The sequence below is a fragment of the Haemaphysalis longicornis genome, unplaced genomic scaffold (genome assembly GCF_048455015.1).
Source record: "Haemaphysalis longicornis isolate Haplotype H1 unplaced genomic scaffold, Haemaphysalis longicornis Haplotype H1 scaffold_1, whole genome shotgun sequence".
Classification (NCBI taxonomy): domain Eukaryota; kingdom Metazoa; phylum Arthropoda; class Arachnida; order Ixodida; family Ixodidae; genus Haemaphysalis; species Haemaphysalis longicornis.
The window spans coordinates 460,987,873-461,008,073 of record NW_027526203.1 but is presented as its reverse complement, the minus strand read 5'-3'; the positions used below and the strand labels follow the sequence as shown (position 1 = coordinate 461,008,073).

The window sequence follows — 20,201 nt, the reverse complement described above, 5'->3', positions numbered from 1 at the left end:
AGAATATGCTTCTGTTGCCTGGAACGGCATCTCCAAATCTAGTAGTGAATTAATAGAACGTGTGCAGAAGAAGTTTTTATCCATATTTAAGCACCGTCATCACAATCACAGTTTTCATCCTGATTCTGACTTATCCATAGTCCCTTCCATCCCTTCCTTGAACTGCAGACGTATGCGTGCAGACCTTACATTTCTTCACAAAATTGTTCATGGTGACCTTTCTTGCGCAGACCTGCTTAACTGTTTAGAGTTTAGTGTACCACAAAGGCCCACCAGGTCGCATCACCCGTTCTTGACCGCTGCGCGCAACTCCAATCATTCTCCTGTGCGCAGAATACAGAATTGTTACAACCGCTTCTTTGAACGCCTTGACATCTTTCAGAAATCCTTTACAGTTTACCGTACAACGCTGTTGAATACAGTATGTTAAACACCTATGATATGTCTGTCGTTCTTTTTTTTCCGGAATTTGATTTCTCTGCGGTTGTGTCTATCCAACTGATAGTTGCCTATTTTTGAAACTGCTTACTGTCATTTGTTCGTTTTTTCATTTGTCTCTACACTCTTGCCGTTGTTTTTGTTGTATTACTGTCAAACTTTGTTGCTCTGCCTGTCGTGTGGCCTTTACGACGGGCAGAGCAACATAGGCATCTTCTTTTTTTATTTTTTACCTGTACCCAGGCTCCGCCTGTGCTTTATTTCTGTCATTTTCACTACTTCAATTTGTGTGTGTCTTGTCGCTTGTTTGTTTCTTGCTATATGTTTCTTGTATTTTGTTTTCATGTAACTACCCGTGCGCCAGCACTCAGGCCTCTGGCTGTTCCTGGGCACGTAAATAAACATGATTGATTGATTGATTGATTGATTATTATTATTATTATTATTATTATTATTATTATTATTATAGTCCCTTCCATCCCTTCCTTGAACTGCAGACGTATGCGTGCAGACCTTACATTTCTTCACAAAATTGTTCATGGCGACCTTTCTTGCGCAGACCTGCTTAACTGTTTAGAGTTTAGTGTACCACAAAAGCCCACCAGGTCGCATCGCCCGTTTTTGACCGCTGCGCGCAACTCCAATCATTCTCCTGTGCGCAGAATACAGAATTGTTACAACCGCTTCTTTGAACGCCTTGACATCTTTCAGAAATCCTTTACAATCTACCGTACAGCGCTGTAGAATACAGTATGTTAAACACCTATGATATGTCTGTCGCTCTTTTTTTTTTCTGGAATTTGGTTTCTCTGCGGTTGTGTCTATCCAACTGATAGTTGCCTATTTTTGAAACTGTTTACTGTCATTTGTTCGTATTATCATTTGTCTCTACACTCCGTTGTTTTTGTTGTATTACTGTCAAACTTTGTTGCTCTGCCTGTCGTGTGGCCTTTACGACAGGCAGAGCAACATAGGCATCTTATTTTTTTATTTTTTACCTGTACCCAGGCTCCGCCTGTGCTTTATTTGTCATTTTCACTACTTCAATTTGTGTGTCTTGTCGCTTGTTTGTTTCTTGCTATATGTTTCTTGTATTTTGTTTTCATGTAACTACCCGTGCGCCAGCACTCAGGCCTCTGGCTGTTCCTGGGCACGTAAATAAACATGATTGATTGATTGATTGATTATTATTATTATTATTATTATTATTATTCCGATGGGGAACAGGTTGAGGATGTCACCACGAGCTTTGCTCAGTACTTTCATTCTGTCTTTCAACTGCCAGATGGTCCCGACGAACGCCTATCGTTTAATAATATGTCTAATTTTAGTACACTTATGTTCGATGAAAAACTTGTCAATGATAGCCTTAAACGGATGAAACCGTCATTTTCCTGTGGTGCAGACGGAATTCCAGCAGCCCTCATGAAGGCTTACGGCAACATTTTTGTGCCTGTCTTAACTTCCATTTATAATAACTGTTTGCTTTTCGGCAAATTTCCTCGTGCATGGAAGATTGCTCGAATTTTTCCAATATTTAAGTCTGGTGATAAGTCAGCCGTTACCAACTATCGCCCAATCTCACTCCTTTGTGTCGCCTCAAAACTCTTTGAGTCAGCTCTGCACAACGTTCTTGCTGCCTGCGTCAAGAACGTTCTGATACCAAACCAGCACGGCTTTTTCTCGGGTCGATCGACGGTTACAAATCTTGCAAGCTTCATGACTCAGGCTTCGGCTGCAGTTTGTGAAAACGGCCAGTTGGATGTAATTTATTTTGACCTCAGTAAGGCGTTTGATGTAGTGAACCATAAATTATTAATTAACAAGCTTACTATGTCCGGTGTTGATGCAAGTCTTGTTGCCTTGTTGTCCAACTATCTCCTTGACCGGTCCTTTTACGTAGATGTAAACTTCAAAAGGTCTAGTGTTTACACTGCAACGAGTGGTGTACCTCAGGGTTCTGTGCTGGGTCCACTATTGTTTTCTATCTTTATCAATGATGTGTCAACAGTGTTAACAAAAGCTTCATTTCTTCTCTATGCTGATGATGTCAAACTATTTAGGCACATTAGCAGTTTTCAGGACTGCTGTGCCTTGCAGAGGGATGTGTCGGAATTATCGGTCTGGTGCAGCAAAAACTGTCTAATTTTAAATCCAGCTAAAACAAAGGTTGTCACGTACAGCCGGAAAACCCATCGTCTACTGTTTTCCTACAGTATAGCGGGAGCTCCTTTGCAAAGGGTTGAGGAGATTAGGGACCTCGGGGTTCTTTTCGACAGTACCCTCTCTTTTTCTTCTCATATTAGGCTCATCACCCGGCGAGCGCTCCGAAGTCTTGGAAATGTGTGTCGGATTACAAAGGAATTCTCTTCTCCAGATCCATTTCTAATGCTATACAATGCAATATGTATCCCCCAGTTAGAATATGCTTCTGTTGCCTGGAACGGCATCTCCAAATCTAGTAGTGAATTAATAGAACGTGTGCAGAAGAAGTTTTTATCCATATTTAAGCACCGTCATCACAATCACAGTCCGGGTCCTGATTCTGACTTACCCATAGTTCCTTCCATTCCTTCGTTGACCTGCAGACGTATGCGTGCAGACCTTACATTTCTTCACAAAATTGTTCATGGTGACCTTTCTTGCGCAGACCTGCTTAACTGTTTAGAGTTTAGTGTTCCACAGAGGCCCACCAGGTCGCATCGCCCTTTCTTGACCGCTGCGCGCAACTCCAATCATTCTCCTGTGCGCAGAATACAGAATTGCTACAACCGCTTCTCTGAACGCCTTGACATCTTTCAAGGCTCCTTTACAATTTACCGTACTGCTTTGTTGAACACAGTATGTTAAACATCTATGATATCTCTGTCGTTCGTTTTTCTTTTTTTTATTGCTGAAATTTCGTTTCTCTGTGGTTCTGTTTAACCAATATAGTTGCCTGTTTTTGAAACTGTTTACTTATCATGCTTGTCTTATCATTTGTCTCTATACTTTGTCATTGTTTTTGTCGTCTTACTGTTAAACTTTGTTCTCTGCTTGTTGTGTATTCATTACAATAAGCTGAGCCACAAAGGCATCTTCTTTTTCTTTTTTACCTGTACCCAGGCTCCGCCTGTGCTTTATTTCTGTAATTTTCGCTACTTCAATTTGTGTGCGTCTTGTCGCTTGTTTGTTTCTTGCAATGTGTTTCTTGTATTTTGTTTTCATGTAACTATCCGTGCGCCAGCACTCAGGCCTCTGGCTGTTCCTGGGCACGTAAATAAACATGATTGATTGATTGATTGATTGATTGATTGATTATTATTATTATTATTGTTGTTGTTTTTGTTTTGTGTTTTAAGTTTTTTATATGGTTTTTATGTATGAAATGTCTTCATAGTTCTTGTTTCTGGTTTGTAAGTCCAATATATTCGTGACTTTGTGGCTGTAACTGCTTCATCGACTTGTCATATATTACGGTATGCTACTTGCTTTCCATCGCACCCGATTTATTGTGATGTGTCTGGTACTTTCCATCTTCTGTTGCTGTTTTTCATAAATCAGTTCCTCTATTTTGTTTCATACATTCATGTTTAATTGAAGCTTTGTGTTTTCGCCTATATTTGCGAATACGTTTTTATGTCTGCTTACTTCACCCAACTGCCGTGACCATTGTTCCATATACTTTTGCCATTGATTCCACCATTAGAGTTTCTTAATCGTGTAATTGTGTTTGGAATACCTTTTTATTATCCTTAGGGTTTTACTGCTTTTTTTTTTCTTCGCTCGTTCTTCTTGTTGACTGTTTATATTGTGAGTTTCTGCTGTATATTAGTGCCGCATTTTGTCTTCCTCAGTGCGCCAGAACCAAGGCCTCGGCTGTTCCTGGGCACTCTAATAAACATTGATTGATTGATTAATTGATTGATTATTATTATTATTATTATTATTAATAATTTATTATTAAATAAACATGATTGATTGATTGATTGATTGATTGATTGATTGATTGATTGATTGATTGATTGATTGATTGATTGATTATTATTATTATTATTATTATTATTATTATTATTATTATTATTATTATAATAGGCGCCTGAGCGACCCGTCTATGTGGCCAAAAGGCTGCCTTTTCAAGCCGTTTCAAGGCAAGGTCCACCCTGGTATGCTGCACAGCTCTGAAATAACTGAAAATGATCAGTAAGTACGAGAGTTTCGACATATACTATCAAAACACTCGAGGTCTACGAACTAAGTCCTCTGAATTTATTAGAAATATTGTATGCTCTAAATTTTCTGCTGTTGTCATTACTGAAACCTGGCTTTCCGGTGATATCTCGTCTTCCGACTATTTCCCTTCTAACTATCAAATCTTTAGAAGCGACAGAAAATTAACTGGACCTAAACAAAAAGGTGGCGGGGTTCTCGTTGCCGTTGATTATTCAGTGCAGTGCATGCGGCGTGCTGACCTCGAGACCCTAGACGAATCAGTCTGGCTTGAGGTAGGCCTCACGAAGGGCGAGAAGCTACTCATCGGTGCATTCTATATATCCCCGGATGTATTACCTTCTGAATTTAATCGAACACTCACATCCATAGAAAATGTCTCACATGCACACTCCAACCATAAGCTCATCATACTTGGAGACTTCAACACCTCAGGTATTCGCTGGAACAGTCTTTCCTTTGAGCACAAAAACCATTATGCAGCGCAGAAATGCAGCATGCTATTAGATTTTCAGTCGTTCACCTCCATGCAGCACTTTTGCCGCATAGAAAACTCTTGTGGTAATGTTATAGATGTGTGCTTCTCAAACTTAAAAAACGTACAAGTGTGTGCCTCCGAAATATCCCTTGTGCACCCCGACAAGTTTCACCCCCCTCTTATTGTCTCTGTCTCGGTCGCGACCCAGCATCGCTCTGGCGGTGTTGACAATTGTGCAGTCCCGCGATATGCTTTCAAGCGTGGAGATTATGCTGGGCTGTATCACTTTTATTCATCTGCTGAATGGTCTAGTGTTTTGGATGTCAATGATGTTGACGAACAGGTTCGACGTTTTACCGAAATCGTCAGAAGTGGCATGGAAAAGTATATCCCTTGTTATAAGCCTCTTCCTTCCAAATTTCCCCACTGGTTTTCTAAAGAACTTCGAAGTTCGCTTAAACTTAAGGATAGCGCCCACAAAAAGTAGCGCCCACAAAAAGGCCAAGCGTTCTGGGCTTGACAAGTGGAAAGCGGAGTTTAGTCGGTATCGCTCACTTTGTAAAATCCTCTACCGGCGTGACCACCAGCTCTATATAGAATCGTTAGAGGCTGCTGCGTCTCAGAAACCGGCTGAATTCTGGAGGTATGTACGCGGCCGTTCTAAGGCGTCTAAAGAACACGTTAGCCTGCTTAATTCCGATGGTGAAGAGGTTGAGGATGTTGCCACCAGTTTTGCTCAGTACTTTCATTCTGTCTTTCAACTGCCAGATGGCAACGACGAACGCCTATCGTTTAATAACTCTAATTTTAACACACTTAGGTTCGATGAAAAAATTGTCAATGATAGCCTTCAACGGATGAAACCATCATTTTCCTGTGGTGCAGATGGAATTCCAGCAGCCCTCATGAAGGCTTACGGCAACATTTTTTTGCCTGTCTTAACTTCCATTTATAATAACTGCTTATTTTAGGTAAATTTCCTCGCGCATGGAAGATCGCTCGAATTTTTCCAATATTTAAGTCTGGTGATAAGTCAGCCGCTTCTAACTATCGCCCGATCTCACTCCTTTGTGTCGCCTCAAAACTCTTTGAGTCAGCTCTGCACAAAGTTCTTGCTGCCTGCGTCAAGAACGTTGTGATACCAAATCAGCACGGCTTTTTCTCGGGTCGATCGACGGTCACAAATCTTGCAACCTTTATGACACAGGCTTCGGCTGCAGTTTGTGAAAACGGCCAGTTGGACGTTATTTATTTTGACCTCAGTAAGGCGTTTGATGTAGTGAACCATCAGTTATTAATTACCAAGCTTGCTAAGTCCGGTGTAGACGCAAGCCTTGTTTCCTTGTTGTCCAACTATCTCCTTGACCGGTCCTTTTATGTAGATGTTAACTACAAAAAGTCTAGTGTTTACCCTGCAACAAGTGGTGTACCCCAGGGTTCCGTGCTGGGTCCATTATTGTTTTCTGTCTTTATCAATGATGTTTCAACAGTGTTAACAAACTCTTCTTTTCTTCTCTATGCTGATGATGTCAAACTATTTAGACACATTAGCGGTGTTCAGGACTGCTGTGCCTTGCAGAGGGATGTGTCGGAATTATCGGTCTGGTGCAGGAAAAACTGCCTAATTTTAAACCCCACTAAAACAAACGTTGTCACCTACAGCCGGAAAACCCACCGTCTGCTGTTTTCCTGCAGTATTGAGGGAGCTCCTCTGCAAAGGGTTGAGGAGATTAGGGACCTAGGGGTGCTTTTCGACAGTACCCTCGCTTTTCCTCCTCATATTAGGCTCATCACCCGGCGAGCACTCCGAAGCCTTGGAAATGTGTGTCGGATTACAAAGGAATTCTCTTCTCCGCATCCATTTCTAATGCTATACAATGCAATATGTATCCCCCAGTTAGAATATGCTTCTGTTGCCTGGAACGGCATCTCCAAATCTAGTAGTGAATTAATAGAACGTGTGCAGAAAAAGTTTTTATCCATATTTAAACACCGTCATCACAATCACAGTTTTCATCCTGATTCTTACTTACCCATAGTCCCTTCCATCCCTTCCTTGAACTGCAGACGTATGCGTGCAGACCTTACATTTCTTCACAAAATTGTTCATGGTGATCTTTCTTGCGCAGACCTGCTTAACTGTTTAGAGTTTAGTGTACCACAAAGGCCCACCAGGTCGCATCGCCCGTTCTTGACCGCTGCGCGCAACTCCAGTCATTCTCCTATGCGCAGAATACAGAATTGTTACAACCACTTCTTTGAACGCCTTGACATCTTTCAGAAATCCTTTACAATTTACCGTACAGCGGTGTTGAATACAGTATGTCAAACACCTATGATATGTCTGTCGTTCTTTTTTTTCTTGAATTTGGTTTCTCTGAGGTTGTTTATCCAACTGATAGTTGCCTATTTTTGAAACTGTTTACTGTCATTTGTTCGTCTTATCATTTGTCTCTACACTCTTGCCATTGTTTTTGTTGTATTACTGTCAAACTTTGTTGCTCTGCCTGTCGTGTGGCCTTTACCACAGGCAGAGCAACATAGGCATCTTTTTTTTTTTTACCTGTACCCAGGCTCCGCGTGTGCTTTATTTCTGTTATCTTCACTACTTCAACTTGTGTGTGTCTTGTCGCTTGTTTGTTTCTTGCTATATGTTTCTTGTATTTTGTTTTCATGTAACTACCCGTGCGCCAGCACTCAGGCCTCTGGCTGTTCCTGGGCACGTAAATAAACATGATTGATTGATTGATTGTTATTATTATTATTATTATTATTATTATTTATATTATTATTATTGGCGCCTTGACATTTTTCAAAGTCCTTTAAAATTCACTGTACTGAACTGTGCAATACAGTATGTTAAGCTTCTATGATGTCTCTGTCGTTCTTTTTTTTCTCGGTTGCTGGTATTTAGTTTCTCCGCGGTGCTGTTTAACCAACTGACACTTGCTTATTTTCTAGACTGTTTCCTGTGATTTGTTCGTCTTATCATTTGACTTTATACTCTTGCCATTGTTTTTGTCGTTTTTCTGCCAAACTTTGTTTGACAGAACTTGTTGTGCTTGTTGTGCTTGTTGTGCAATCCTGCTTGTTGTGCAATCCTTAAAACAAGCAGAGCCACACAAGCGTCTTTCTTTTTTCTTTTTTTACCTATACCACCTTTCACTCCGCCTGTGTTTTATTTATGTCATTTTCACTGCTTCAATTTGTGTGTGTCTTGTCGATCGTTTGCTTGTTGCAATATGGGTCTTGTATTTTGTTTTTATGTAACTATCCGTGTGCCAGCACTCAGGCCTTTGGGTGTTCCTGGGCACGTAAATAAGCATGATTGATTGATTGATTGATTGATTGATTGATTGATTGATTGATTGATTGATTGATTGATTGATTGATTGATTGATTGATTGATTGATTGATTGATTGATTGATTGATTGATTGATTGATTGATTGATTGATTGAACTCCGGTCGTCACTAAAAGGCGAAGAGCGTGCCCACAGAACAGCTCAAAAGAGTGTGGAAGTAAAATGGAAGTTAAAGTTTGACGAATACCGGTTACTCTGTAAAAAAACATATGATCGCGATCGGGCTGCATTCATTACGTGCATAGAAAGCAATCTTATAAGGAGCCCGAAAGGTTTATGGAAATATGTTCTACTTAGATCACTGCAGCATATAACTTAATGCCTTAATCTTCTTAACTCTGAGGGTTGTTACGATTCAGCGCGCCACTACCCTGTGCGCGCGTAATGCAAGCTTGGTGAAGGGCAGTGAAGTTTTCGTGCGTTGCGGCAAAGCCCTCCCTCCTCAAACAAGTTACGACAAGCCGGAGCGTGTCTGCCGCGCAGGTCCTCGTTGGCGACGATTCACGCTCGCGGAAGTTTCAAAATCAAACAAACTGGTTCTAGTGGGGTCGTGTTCAGACTTGACTCTGCGAACAGTCTCCACCCGCTGATGTCTCCTTTACCCCCTCTCTCAGACTCAACGTGTGCCGGCCATCACGAGACCGGGGGAGGGAGTTCTTGTGTGTTTATACTTTGTTCGGGAAGTGTCCAAAGCGCTGGAAGGCGGTGGAACCGTTGGCACTTCTGTGTATAAATTATGCCCTTTCAGTGACCCCCGTGACATCGCTTTGGACCTCCGTAAGGAGCGTTGCTATGACTAAGTCAGGCTGTAAGCTCGCTTGCAGCGGTGCTGTTCCTGTATAGTCGCTGTTCATCTCTCGATGCATGCAGTAAAGCAGTTAAGTTTTACTCTCGGCTCTTCGTCATCAACTCCACCATCAACACCAAAAACTTTGGATAACTGTGCTGATCACGTGATCCCAATCCAATGAGGTTTCCCTCACACATACCCTACCTGAGCAGTGCAGAACCAGAAACACACAATACCGGAAAAGCCATTTTACAATACGCAGCCCTATAGATTCGCCTTAAAGAGATCGTGACGACAGCTCGTTCATTAAAAAGGCTGCTTAATCCGGATACCAGTTATACTGGTTTTATTTCAAACTTCAGACAAATGGATTGATTGTAGGGTTTAACGCGCCGACGCTACACAGGCGATGAGTGGAGGGCTGCGGATTAATTTTGACCACCTGGGGATCTTTAACGTGCGCCGAAATCTCGAACACACGGGCGTTTTCGCTTTTCGCCTCCATCAGAAAAGCGGCCGCCGCGCCCGGGAATCGAGCCGGCGCCCTTGTGCTCAGCAGCACAACGCCATAGCCACTGAGCCACCGCGGCGGGTGAACTTCAAACAAATTATGCATTTGGTAAAAGGTCATGAAGACAAAATACAAGTTTGGTTCATTCGAAAGATTGCCTCTTTAGGATAACACTGACACCACTTTTAACGCGAACTTCACCTAAGTAGGCTACATAATGAGGAAAACAGAAAGTACGCATGCGCACCCCAGCTGCTTTCCCGCACTAAACTGATGATGTATTTGGGCAGCTCATTGCGATTGGCTGAGTCCGACAAAATTCAATGCAAATAAAACACGGATTATAAGTTTCCAGAACGAGATATTTGCGTTTAGATTTAGTGCAATTCTGGTTATAGCAGTAACAATGCTGGGGTAAACAACGGGAGGTACGAAGAAACACGTAAACACGGAAACACCGGTGCGTACGGCGCGAACACTGCCGGCCGAAGCTGCACATCCGTCGTTGCGCTTGTCTGCCCCTACGGGCGTAAGCCACATCGCCACTTGCGTGACCCTTTCTGTCGAGCATGCCTAATCTTTCACGAACGATTACTATCAACCGCAACGAAAGTAAGCCAGGTACAGATCTTGTTTGTGCGATTGGCGCCCGAGCACCCAAGCCACCACCAAGAAACACGACTGAGCTATTGTAGTGTGGCCTCTAGTTCTGTTTTATTGTATCACTTGAATGCTAAGCGCAGTTTATACACTGATAAGTGTGAAATTAGTGCTGACCCGTACTGCGTAACTCATGCTCATATTTCGTCAGTGTAGCATGAAATTTGAATTTTTCAATATTCTTTCGTTTTTTTTTTCGGTTAAAAAACGCCAGTGGTGGCTCGAGTGAAGATGAGTGAGTTATCAAAGGCCAGTTCTTTGGAAATGAACAAAGTTGTATTTTGTCTTCATGGCCTCTTAAATACAGATTCACAACAGATTCACCAGAACATGCACCCGCACACTATCCGATCACATCCCACTCACACGACATAGCCTCTTTAAACACATCAAAGCAAACGTTAGGATTTACTGGGTACTAACGATGCCGGGCTGTAGGGTAATTGAAAAGTCAACCAGTTGCACGTGACAACACTTCCCTGGCTCCCTACAACCGCAGTCAACCTCGGCAACGTACGCCACCCCCACACCACCCTTCCGCTGCCCCAATACTCAGTTTCGACCAGCCTTGTAAATCCGTGATGGCCAGGTTAAAGGCACTTGGGCCGAGTTTGGAACCTTGTGGTACATCTCTTGCAAGATACGAGACGGGGGGAAACCAGTCGGGGTAGGTTCAGGGAAACTTCGGGGAAGTTTCAATTCAGGCCTGGGCTTTTTCAGTGGGAAAGACCTCAGACAATTCTTGGAGGACAGCTGTTGGTTTGCGCAAAGGCTTTCCGTCTGTCTAGTGCCAGAAGGTTGGTGTTGGCGGGAGTGCGGCCGATAAATTACCTGTCTGAGGATTCAGAAGTTGTTAGTGGCGCAAATGTTACGCCTAAGCATGTTTTTGCGAGTGAGAAGTAGGGGCGTGCGGATTCGAAATAGTTGGCGATTAGGACGCGAATGAGGCGTTAAATTAGGGTGTACAAAACAGGTGAGGTGGCCTAGAAAGAAGCGGGGCATGCGTTCAGTCGCCGGTGCTGGTGCCAGACGATCATCAATTTCAGCCGCTGTCAAGATAGCGCCGGAGCAAGTGGTTTGACACCCATTCGCCTCGCATTCGCTTTCGATGCGTCTATGGGAAGGCTACGGAAAGGCGGTGATAAACGTCGTGCGGGCTTCGCTGAAGCTAAGGTCGGAATCATAGTACGAGCAAACTCAACCACAAAAATCTGAATAAATTGTTGCCCAGATGTCTCCATTATATGACCCATTTTGATATCGGTTCTCAACAAAATCGTACGGTATCATTAGCGGGTTGGTCACTGTAATAAGGAGTAAGCATTAATTAACGGGTCGATCGTTGAGATATGATTGTGTTATCGCTTCCAAGCACCGTTCGATGCTTTGATAGACACACCACGGTGGATCAGTGGCTAAGGCGTTGCGCTACTAAGCCCAAGTGCGCAGGTTCGATCCCGGCCACGGTGGCTGCGTTTCAGATGGAGGCGCAAAGTGAAAGCACCCCTGCGTCACGATTTCAATTCAATCCCGAGCCCTCCACTACGGCGCGCTTCATTGCCCAGGTGTAAACCTTTGGCGCGGTAAATCCTCAAAATAAAAACTTTGATGCTTTGATAGAACAATAGAGAGTCATAGCAGAGCAGAGAACCGGTCCCGGTACGGTACCCGGTAGCCGACCGGCGCCACTGCGCGGCCACAGAGGGGGAGAGACCGGCTGGGCGCGGACGCAGGGGTGCCGACCATGTGCCGGGCGCCGTACCGGGACCGGTTCTCCGCCCTGCTATGACTCTCTAACGTTTTCATAGGCGGCGTGCTAGCAGGATTTATTTGGTCATTTATTGATTGATTACAGTGTTCAACGCGCCGACGCTAAACAGGTGATGAGGCGCGCCGTAGTGGAGGGGTCCGGATTAATTTTGACCACCTGGGGATCTTTAACGTGCGCCGAAATCTCTGACACACGGGCGCTTTCTCTTTTCGCCTCCTTCAGAAAAGCGGCCGCCTCGTTCGAGAATCGAACCCGCGTCCTTGGGCTTATTTGGACATTACAACCATTTTATTATCCGTAAAATTATCTGGGCTCCAGCCCATGCCGATGTGCCCGACGACGAGGCTGCCCACCAGCATGCCCGAGAGCTGACGCGGGCAAGCCGGGCGTTCGGCGAGCAATTGCAGGTCTGTCCCCCCTAGTCTTTCAAAGAAATCACGCAGCACTACCGCTTGGAGCGAAGACCATATTCCCCTCAAAGCTAACTGCTCCACAGAGACGTTTATTCTTCCTCCTCCTGATGGAGGCAAAAACGCCCGTGTGTCGAGATTTCGGCGCATGCTAAAGATCTCGGGTAGTCCAACTTAATCCGGATCCCTCCACTACGGCGTGACTCACAGCCCGGGTGTAGCTTCGGCGCGTTAAACCCCACAATCGCAATTTCATTATCCTCCCCGCCATCACACCGCATGTATGAACATCTACCGGGGAGTAGGCAGCTTTTGTACCGTAAGCTACACCGGCAGAGGTTGAGCAGTTTCCCGTGGACCTTGAAGGGCCGTGCTGCGCAAGCGCGAGGAGCATTGGATTGGATTGGTTGGATTTGGATTGGATTGCATTGGATTGTATTGGATTTGATTGGAAATCCAATCCAATCGGAGTGCGGGTGAGTACAGAATTGGGTCTGTACATTCGCCGGTCTGTGCATTTCAGAGGAGTGACGTCATAGCCGCGGCAGACGCACTGGCGCCGGCACGTACCCAGCTGTGCGCCTCCGTTGCGCAGTAGCCAAGTCTGACGGTGCGCCGGAGCCGCTTGATAGCCGTTTCGCGTGGCTCCTGGAGAGCCGTGCTGCGCATGCGCGAGGAGCAGTGACTGGACTGGACTGGACTGGACTGGACTGGACTGGACTGGATTGGATTGGAAATCGTTTTAGCAGCAGTAAGCATGATAATCAGCTAATCCTAGACAACCAGGAAACCTAATAATAACGAGCTGAACCTTAGCTCACGCTACGTATATCCTGGCATAGCCGAGCTAAGCCACTGCAATTTTGTTCAGACGCAAGTACAACGGCAAGCATACATTCGGTCCCCACACAGTCCACCACCACTGCAACTTGTTAGTTTCCCGCGATGTACTGTTAAAAATACACTCGAGCGACCTCATACGCTGAGATCCTCATGGCTCCCAAGCACTATCGGTGCATACGAGAGCGGCGAGCTGGAAGAGGCTTTATACAGACAGAGGACATGCAATCATCAGACGTTACAATCCGGAGACAGAAAAAATATTGTAATGGCCACTAGACTCCGCCGCAACTGGAAATAGGGACATAGGAAATAGAGCACTGCACGGGCCCGGGCCGGCCGAAAGCCCGGGCCCGACTTGGCCCGCGGGCCGGGCCGGGCAGCCCGAAGTCGATTATCGGCGGGCTCAGTGCCGCGGGCCCGGGCCGGGCTCGGGCTCGACACCATGGGCCCGGGCCGGACTCGGGCTTGAATTCATAGGCCCGGCCGTTAATAGTTCCGACGTGAAGTGTAGAAAAGAGCATAAAAATGAATATTTTGAGTTTTCTTCTACGCGCTTCTTGATGTTAGTTGTACACATTGCTTTAAAAACGTGTTTTGCTAGGTCTGATAGTCACTATGCTGTAATTTTAATAAAATGTCATGTACTGCGTCAAGATTTTATATTTTGGTGTATAACATATACAAGTTACGGTTACAAGGAATGCCCTAGCGGGGAAGGAATTAATTAAGACACCCTGGAGCTTTGCACCTATGTCTATGTACGTGTGTTTAGATGTCGAACCAATCTAAATGCGGATGCCGTGGCTGGAAATCAAACTCGTGTGCTAGAGAAGCGCCATCGCTTAACAACCACAGCAGGGAAAACATTTCAACGCACGCACATATTCGTGGATTCAAATGGGGAGCAAGAAATTTCAACAATACCAACTTGTGACCGAGATAATTACGTGAAGTTTCCAAGAGTCTGGTCATCAAAGGTGGTGGTGTCTCTCGTGTAAGAATACGAGCTATTATTACGCTGATATGGCGTGAACTTCAGACAATGTAAGCTAAACTACGTGCACTTTTAAACACTGATTTTTTGCGTTTCAATCCAGGACGTGCTTCTACAGACTAGATGCTCCGTCTGACTTCCCGCTGCAAGGACAATGAACCAAATATAACAAACAAATTTTCTTCATAGTCCAATACCGGGCCTGGTCACACACACGCGGGCCCTCCCTCGGCTCAAAAATAAATTACCGGGCCCGGGCCGGGCCTGGGCTTGAGACGACGGGCCCGGGCCTGGGCCGGGCTAGGCTCACTTATGAATGCCCGGGCCCGGGCCGGGCCCGGTCTCGGTGATACGGGCCCGGGTCGGGCGCGGGCTTCATAAAGCGGGCTCGGGCCGGGCTCGGGCCTTAAAATCAGGCCCGTGCAGTGCTCTAATAGGAAACACATGACGTTGCTGCTCCAGACCCATGACCGCCCTCGCATTACACGAGGCATATACGAGGAATACAGCAAAAACTGGCATTGCCAATACCATTCCGGGGTCATACGCCGAAGGCCAACACCCGCGTGTACTGACAGGTGTGAGCCCACTATTGGTTTCTTTTTTTTTTTTCGTTTTCGCGCTACATCTTTACTATGTATCGCATTACGCACTGTCTGAGAATTATTGTAATCACGTAGCTCCCCGTTTGTCCCTGTTGCTGTAGGTGTATCATCTTGGGGTGATCGCCTGTTATTTTTTATTTGTGTGCCGAGCCAATATAGGGTACACTAACAACCGCAAATACCGCAGTGGGCCGCACTACTTAACCCCACCTGACACGAAGTTAATTCCTTTACGACGGAGGCAACGGAAAGCAGACGCTGTGTGTGTTGTATAAGCCTCGTTTGTGGACTACAGTTCTCTTTCTTTTAACACGAGGCATCATGCGTCACTACTAAAAAAAACGTATGTTCCGTGGTGTAGATCCGCCGACGCTTTCATGAGTTTCAGGATTATACTAACATAAAGCGAGAGCCTCTCCATAATGCGAGAGTGGCCCAAAAATCTATCTTGGGCACTTTACTGCTTTTTCCTTTGTAATAACGGTAACCCCCCCCACCCCAAGCAAACAGGCGCGCGCATGGTAGGCCTAGTTCATATCACCCCAATGTGGTGAAAAGAGAATTCATTCAAAGGTATATTAGGGCGCAGTGTCTGGGATTAACAGCGCCGTACTAAAGTACAAGTGTCCAATCAGTAGCGACGAAGGCAGCCAACACATTCCTGGGTTCTAGGGGCAACCCAGAAATACAGAAATACAGAAGTATGTTGGACAAAGTCCCACATCTTGCACGGGGACTCTATGCTGGAAAGTCGTATATTCGATCCCTCTAAGTTACCTGTACTGGACCTGATAATTTGGAATTTATATTTGGCTGACTGGCATGTTTTCTAGTCATATATTCGATCCCTCTAAGTTACCTGTACTGGACCTGATAATTTGGAATTTATATTTGGCTCACTGGTATGTTTTGTTATTATATATATTGAACCAAGCAGGCTTCATCCCACTTTATTTGTTGTTTTTGTTCATTTATATTTTCCTCACACGCGATATATTTTACATTTTCCTCATAGAGTAACATCCATAAAAGGTGCGCGAAGCCTTCATTGAAATCATTTCTGTGATAGGTGGGTCTGGCTATGCACACATGACAACTACTTTGCAAGAACAAAGAGCAGGGACAACGATTGCGGTGCTTCGCCCTTTATCGATTGTGGTTCTACTGTGCTCTCGCGCGTAGGTTTTATGTCTGTGTTCTATTTCTTCGTCACTGTGTTTTACTGTACATGTTTTAGTGCTTTGACTAGACATTTATTTTTATTTAGGTGCAGCGCAGTGTCCGCCATTGTAAATAAAAGAGAACGCTTTGTGTTCTTTAAAGCTCGACGCCATAAGCTAAGCGCTACATTGCCACTCGACATTTTGCCTCATAGCTCTTTCCAGTTTTGTCAAGAATGGAAGTCAGAGGTCCCTCTGCGCTCTATTCGACTCGTTTACAGAAAGGGGGTCCTAGAGCACAACGCATACAGTGCTTGCATCATATCAGTGGGGTTCAGCTCAAGAATTATCGATCACTTAATTTTGTATCCCGGCCCTGAGGTAATGGGGACAATTAAGCGAACAAGTATTGGTTTGTTTAAGTATTGGTTTGTTTTTAAGTATTGTTTTTTGTTTTTAAATTTGTTTGTTTTTAAATTTAAGTATTGGTTGGTTTCTGACCTCTCTTCGCGTCGCAGCGCAAGTTCTACTGCAAGGTTATCGTTTAGCTACAACAACGCGCATATAATGAATGTCTGCCGAAATGTCATTGCAACGGTGCGCTCATATAGCGAAAGACCTGATACGGAATCATACGGGCCATCCTAACCTTAGATTAGCAAAACTGTCTTTCTCATACGGAATTAAAACCTTGCCAGACCGGATAAAGATGCTTGATAAAACTCACATTCATCGGGCCTGGCACTGAAGCGGCGGTCGAAAAATGATTTCTGCTCTACTACTAACGCAGCAAGAAATGATGAAGAGACTACGGCGGTAAAAAGTAATTGCTTGGTAGGTTCAAACTGTCCGACGTTCCACGTTAAAAGGGAGAATGAGCCCCACATGCTGGAGCCTGAAGCTATTTCCTGTTATCGAAGGGATTGTTTCGAGATACGGACGGAAATATGATTGTGCGTCAGCGAAAATAGTCGGCCAAAAAGCCGCAGCAGCCTGCTACGCTCTTGCATTGACCTGCTGTTGCGATGGGCCGCTTTGCCGCTGTTCTCAATTGTCGCCATGATTTTTGAGTTATCCTGTTTTGTCAGAGCTATTATGTCACTGTACGTGCAACCGAAGTTCTTGCTGCAGACCCGCGAATCGCATCTTTATTCATTATAAGCTTTGCTATCTAAGTTATTAATGCGTTTTTTTATATATTTGACGTAATAAACAACAAAATCTTGCATCGATGATCAATCGCATGCTTCATCCCCGGTGGCACCACTAGGCTCCAGGTTCTTGCGCGCAACGCACCGAAGTTGATGGTGCCAGAAGGGCATAGTGTGAACACAAAAATACAGAAAATGCGCACAAATACACAACGACAATGACCGCGAAAATACTCCACGTGTATCTTTCGGGTCATCACAATTCTTTTCCGCTCTCGTTACTTTTCAGTTTCTGAGTTTTAGCGAGGTGTTTTTGTACACATGGTATTGAAGGTGACGGCGACTTCGTGTGCAGTTTTCAGTTCGTGGGATTGTTTTGCCATTGTTCCACAGTCTTGGGAGCTATCAGCCATAACTCGGTGGCCAAAAGAAAAAAAAAACACTTGGCGTTCCGCAAATTACTTTTGTAAGGTTCGTATTTCAGATGAAATTTTGCTGTATTTATAATAACACTGTTGTGCAACGGTTTACTAGGTTTCTGAGCCGCATCCCCTTTAAAGTGTCCATAAAGACACAATACAAGTTTGTTTTATTTGAAAGATTCGGAGCTTTATAGCACCCCCAGAGCTTGTCCGGCAGGAAACGATAGTTTATTCGCTGAGAAATTCAACAATTAAAGCCAAAATCTCCCACTGCATCATGTGTTTTGTGACGTCAGCGATGACGTATCCATCCAAGGGATGTACTTAAAACTAATATGAGTATGTTTATTAAGACTTCAGCGAACGAGCGAACGGCGAAATGTCGTTTTGTTGCCTTGTTTAACGTCCGTCCTCCTAGATGGCGCAGCTATACAGCTCAAGACCACGGTCCGCACTGGCTTTGTTCTTGTCCGGATTTGTTCCTGGCCTATTTTTGTAACGGTTGATAGCAATAATTTCGTGAAACAGTGGATTTGCTCGAATAACAGGGCAATGTCGCTTATGCCAGTTGGCCAGTGTCGTGTCAGACAAGCCCAACACGCCGGATGGCTGTGCAGCTTCGGCCGGCACAGTTCGTGCAGTACGCACTGGTGCTTCTATGCTTACATGCTATTTCATAACTTCCCTTCCATTCTTACTGCTATAAAAAATGTGCACTAAATTTAAGCGCTAATAGCTCGTTCCGCAAGATTTTAATCCCTGTTTAGTTTGGTTGGATTTTGTCGGCCTCAGCCAATCGCAGCGAGCTGGTGATAATACGTCATCAGTTCAGTGCGTTAAAGTAGCTAGGGTGTCTCATGCCTATTCTCTGTTTCCCTCATTATGCAGATGATTACAGTGAACTTTTCGTGAAAAGTGGTGTCAGTGTTATTCCGACGAGGCAATTTTTGGAATGAACGAAACTTGCATTTTGTCTTCGTGGCCCGTTTAGGCGGAATTACTTGAGATGGATTAAATGCGATTGCAGCCGAGCGTATACCACGGCACCAGCCAGCGCCGCAGCGAGGTAGTTTCAATACAGCGTGACGAAATACTAAGAATAAATAAATAACACATTCAGATTAATTTAGGAAGTACGTCTGGAAATCTCGAAAGTACCTAAAAATGAAAGGTAAGCCAAACGGTATGGAGGCGAAAGAAATACCACGAGGGGGTTAAGAAGGGAGAGTTCTACTAGGAACTATGCACAAAATGACGACACTTCTGTCGTCTGTGGAAACGAAGCTAGAACTATTCAAGAGATATTTCAAGACCGTGACAGTATCGATCCAGTCTTTTGTGGTGTAAACGTCCAATTCAGAGAAGCCATGGTATTAAAAGACAATAATCACAAAGTAAACGGCAGGGCCTTGAAAGTGACTGAAATAGGACTCGAATACTGGCGGAGAAAAAGGCAGCAACTGTCACCTATCGCGACTTAAAATTAACCTCCTCGGGCCCACCGCTAATGGTAGCGTCAGAATTTGAACGATAATTCTTAAAGTACGTGCGCCAGTCACAGTGGTAAGCTGTTGCGTGTCACCGCTCCCACATGAAGGGGAAGCTCAAAATAATTATCGTTACTTGTTGGTCACATTCTTGTTCGCTAAACAGTTGCTGCCGCCAGCTGCAATATAATTGAAACTCGTCACGTTATACTATTCAATAATCAAATTCGTGTCTTGCCCCTGGGAAGCACACAGGTGGTGGTATACAAACGATTTATCACTCCCATCCTCCCAGATATTCACTCCCACTCCTACACTGCTGGTGCGTTTATGGAACTAGTAAAAGCGCATTTAACGCGCTTGCGCGTTATTTTTATTAAGTAGCAAATTGAGACCGTAAAACTCCCTTGCTTTTAACCGCTCATACGCGCCCAAGTTGTCCGCTCTTCATTTCATTTTCCTTGTTGCAATGGTTTAGCAAATAACTAGAACCAGCTGGTCGAGTTCTTTACTTCTGGGAAGAGTGGAGTGGTTCCGAAAAAAAAATAAAGAGCTGATGAAACCTTAAGGCCGGACGTGGCTTCCGCGCAGCTCTTTTGTCACGTGATTGTGAATTCCATTGGCTCAATAGTGCGGACTAGTCCCGCAGCGCGTCGTTTGGCCTGTCTGCCAAGTTCCGTCCATACATGTTGCGTCTCCTATGCATTCTTGACTCGTTATCAGTGAGCGGCCGTGCAGCACAGACGGTGGGCGGTCGGGGCAGAAGGCCGCACGTCGATTTACGAGGCGCGCAGACATGCGTGATTCGAGGCAAACGAGACTGGCATCGACGATGCGAGCACGTGATCGCGCTTCGTGGCCAAAGCGGCTGCTGCCCCGTAGGCAGGAGACTCTGCGGCAGGCGCATA

General features: G+C 44.8%; 1 protein-coding gene across 2 annotated transcripts in view; it reads right to left on the bottom strand.

The window, feature by feature from the left end:
* LOC144173447 (oxytocin-neurophysin 1-like) overlaps nt 1–17,095 on the bottom strand; it is a 54,150-nt gene extending 37,055 nt beyond the window's left edge. The window contains exon 1 of one of the 2 annotated variants that reach the window (XM_077701876.1): nt 16,961–17,095. In XM_077701876.1, the coding sequence (XP_077558002.1) occupies nt 16,961–16,966 (6 nt within the window). In that variant the 5' untranslated portion in view covers nt 16,967–17,095. Of the gene's footprint in view, nt 1–13,201; nt 13,332–16,960 lie in introns of those variants that run through there. The other variant, XM_077701871.1, reaches the window with a different exon arrangement.
* Nucleotides 17,096–20,201: the final 3,106 nt, after the last annotated feature.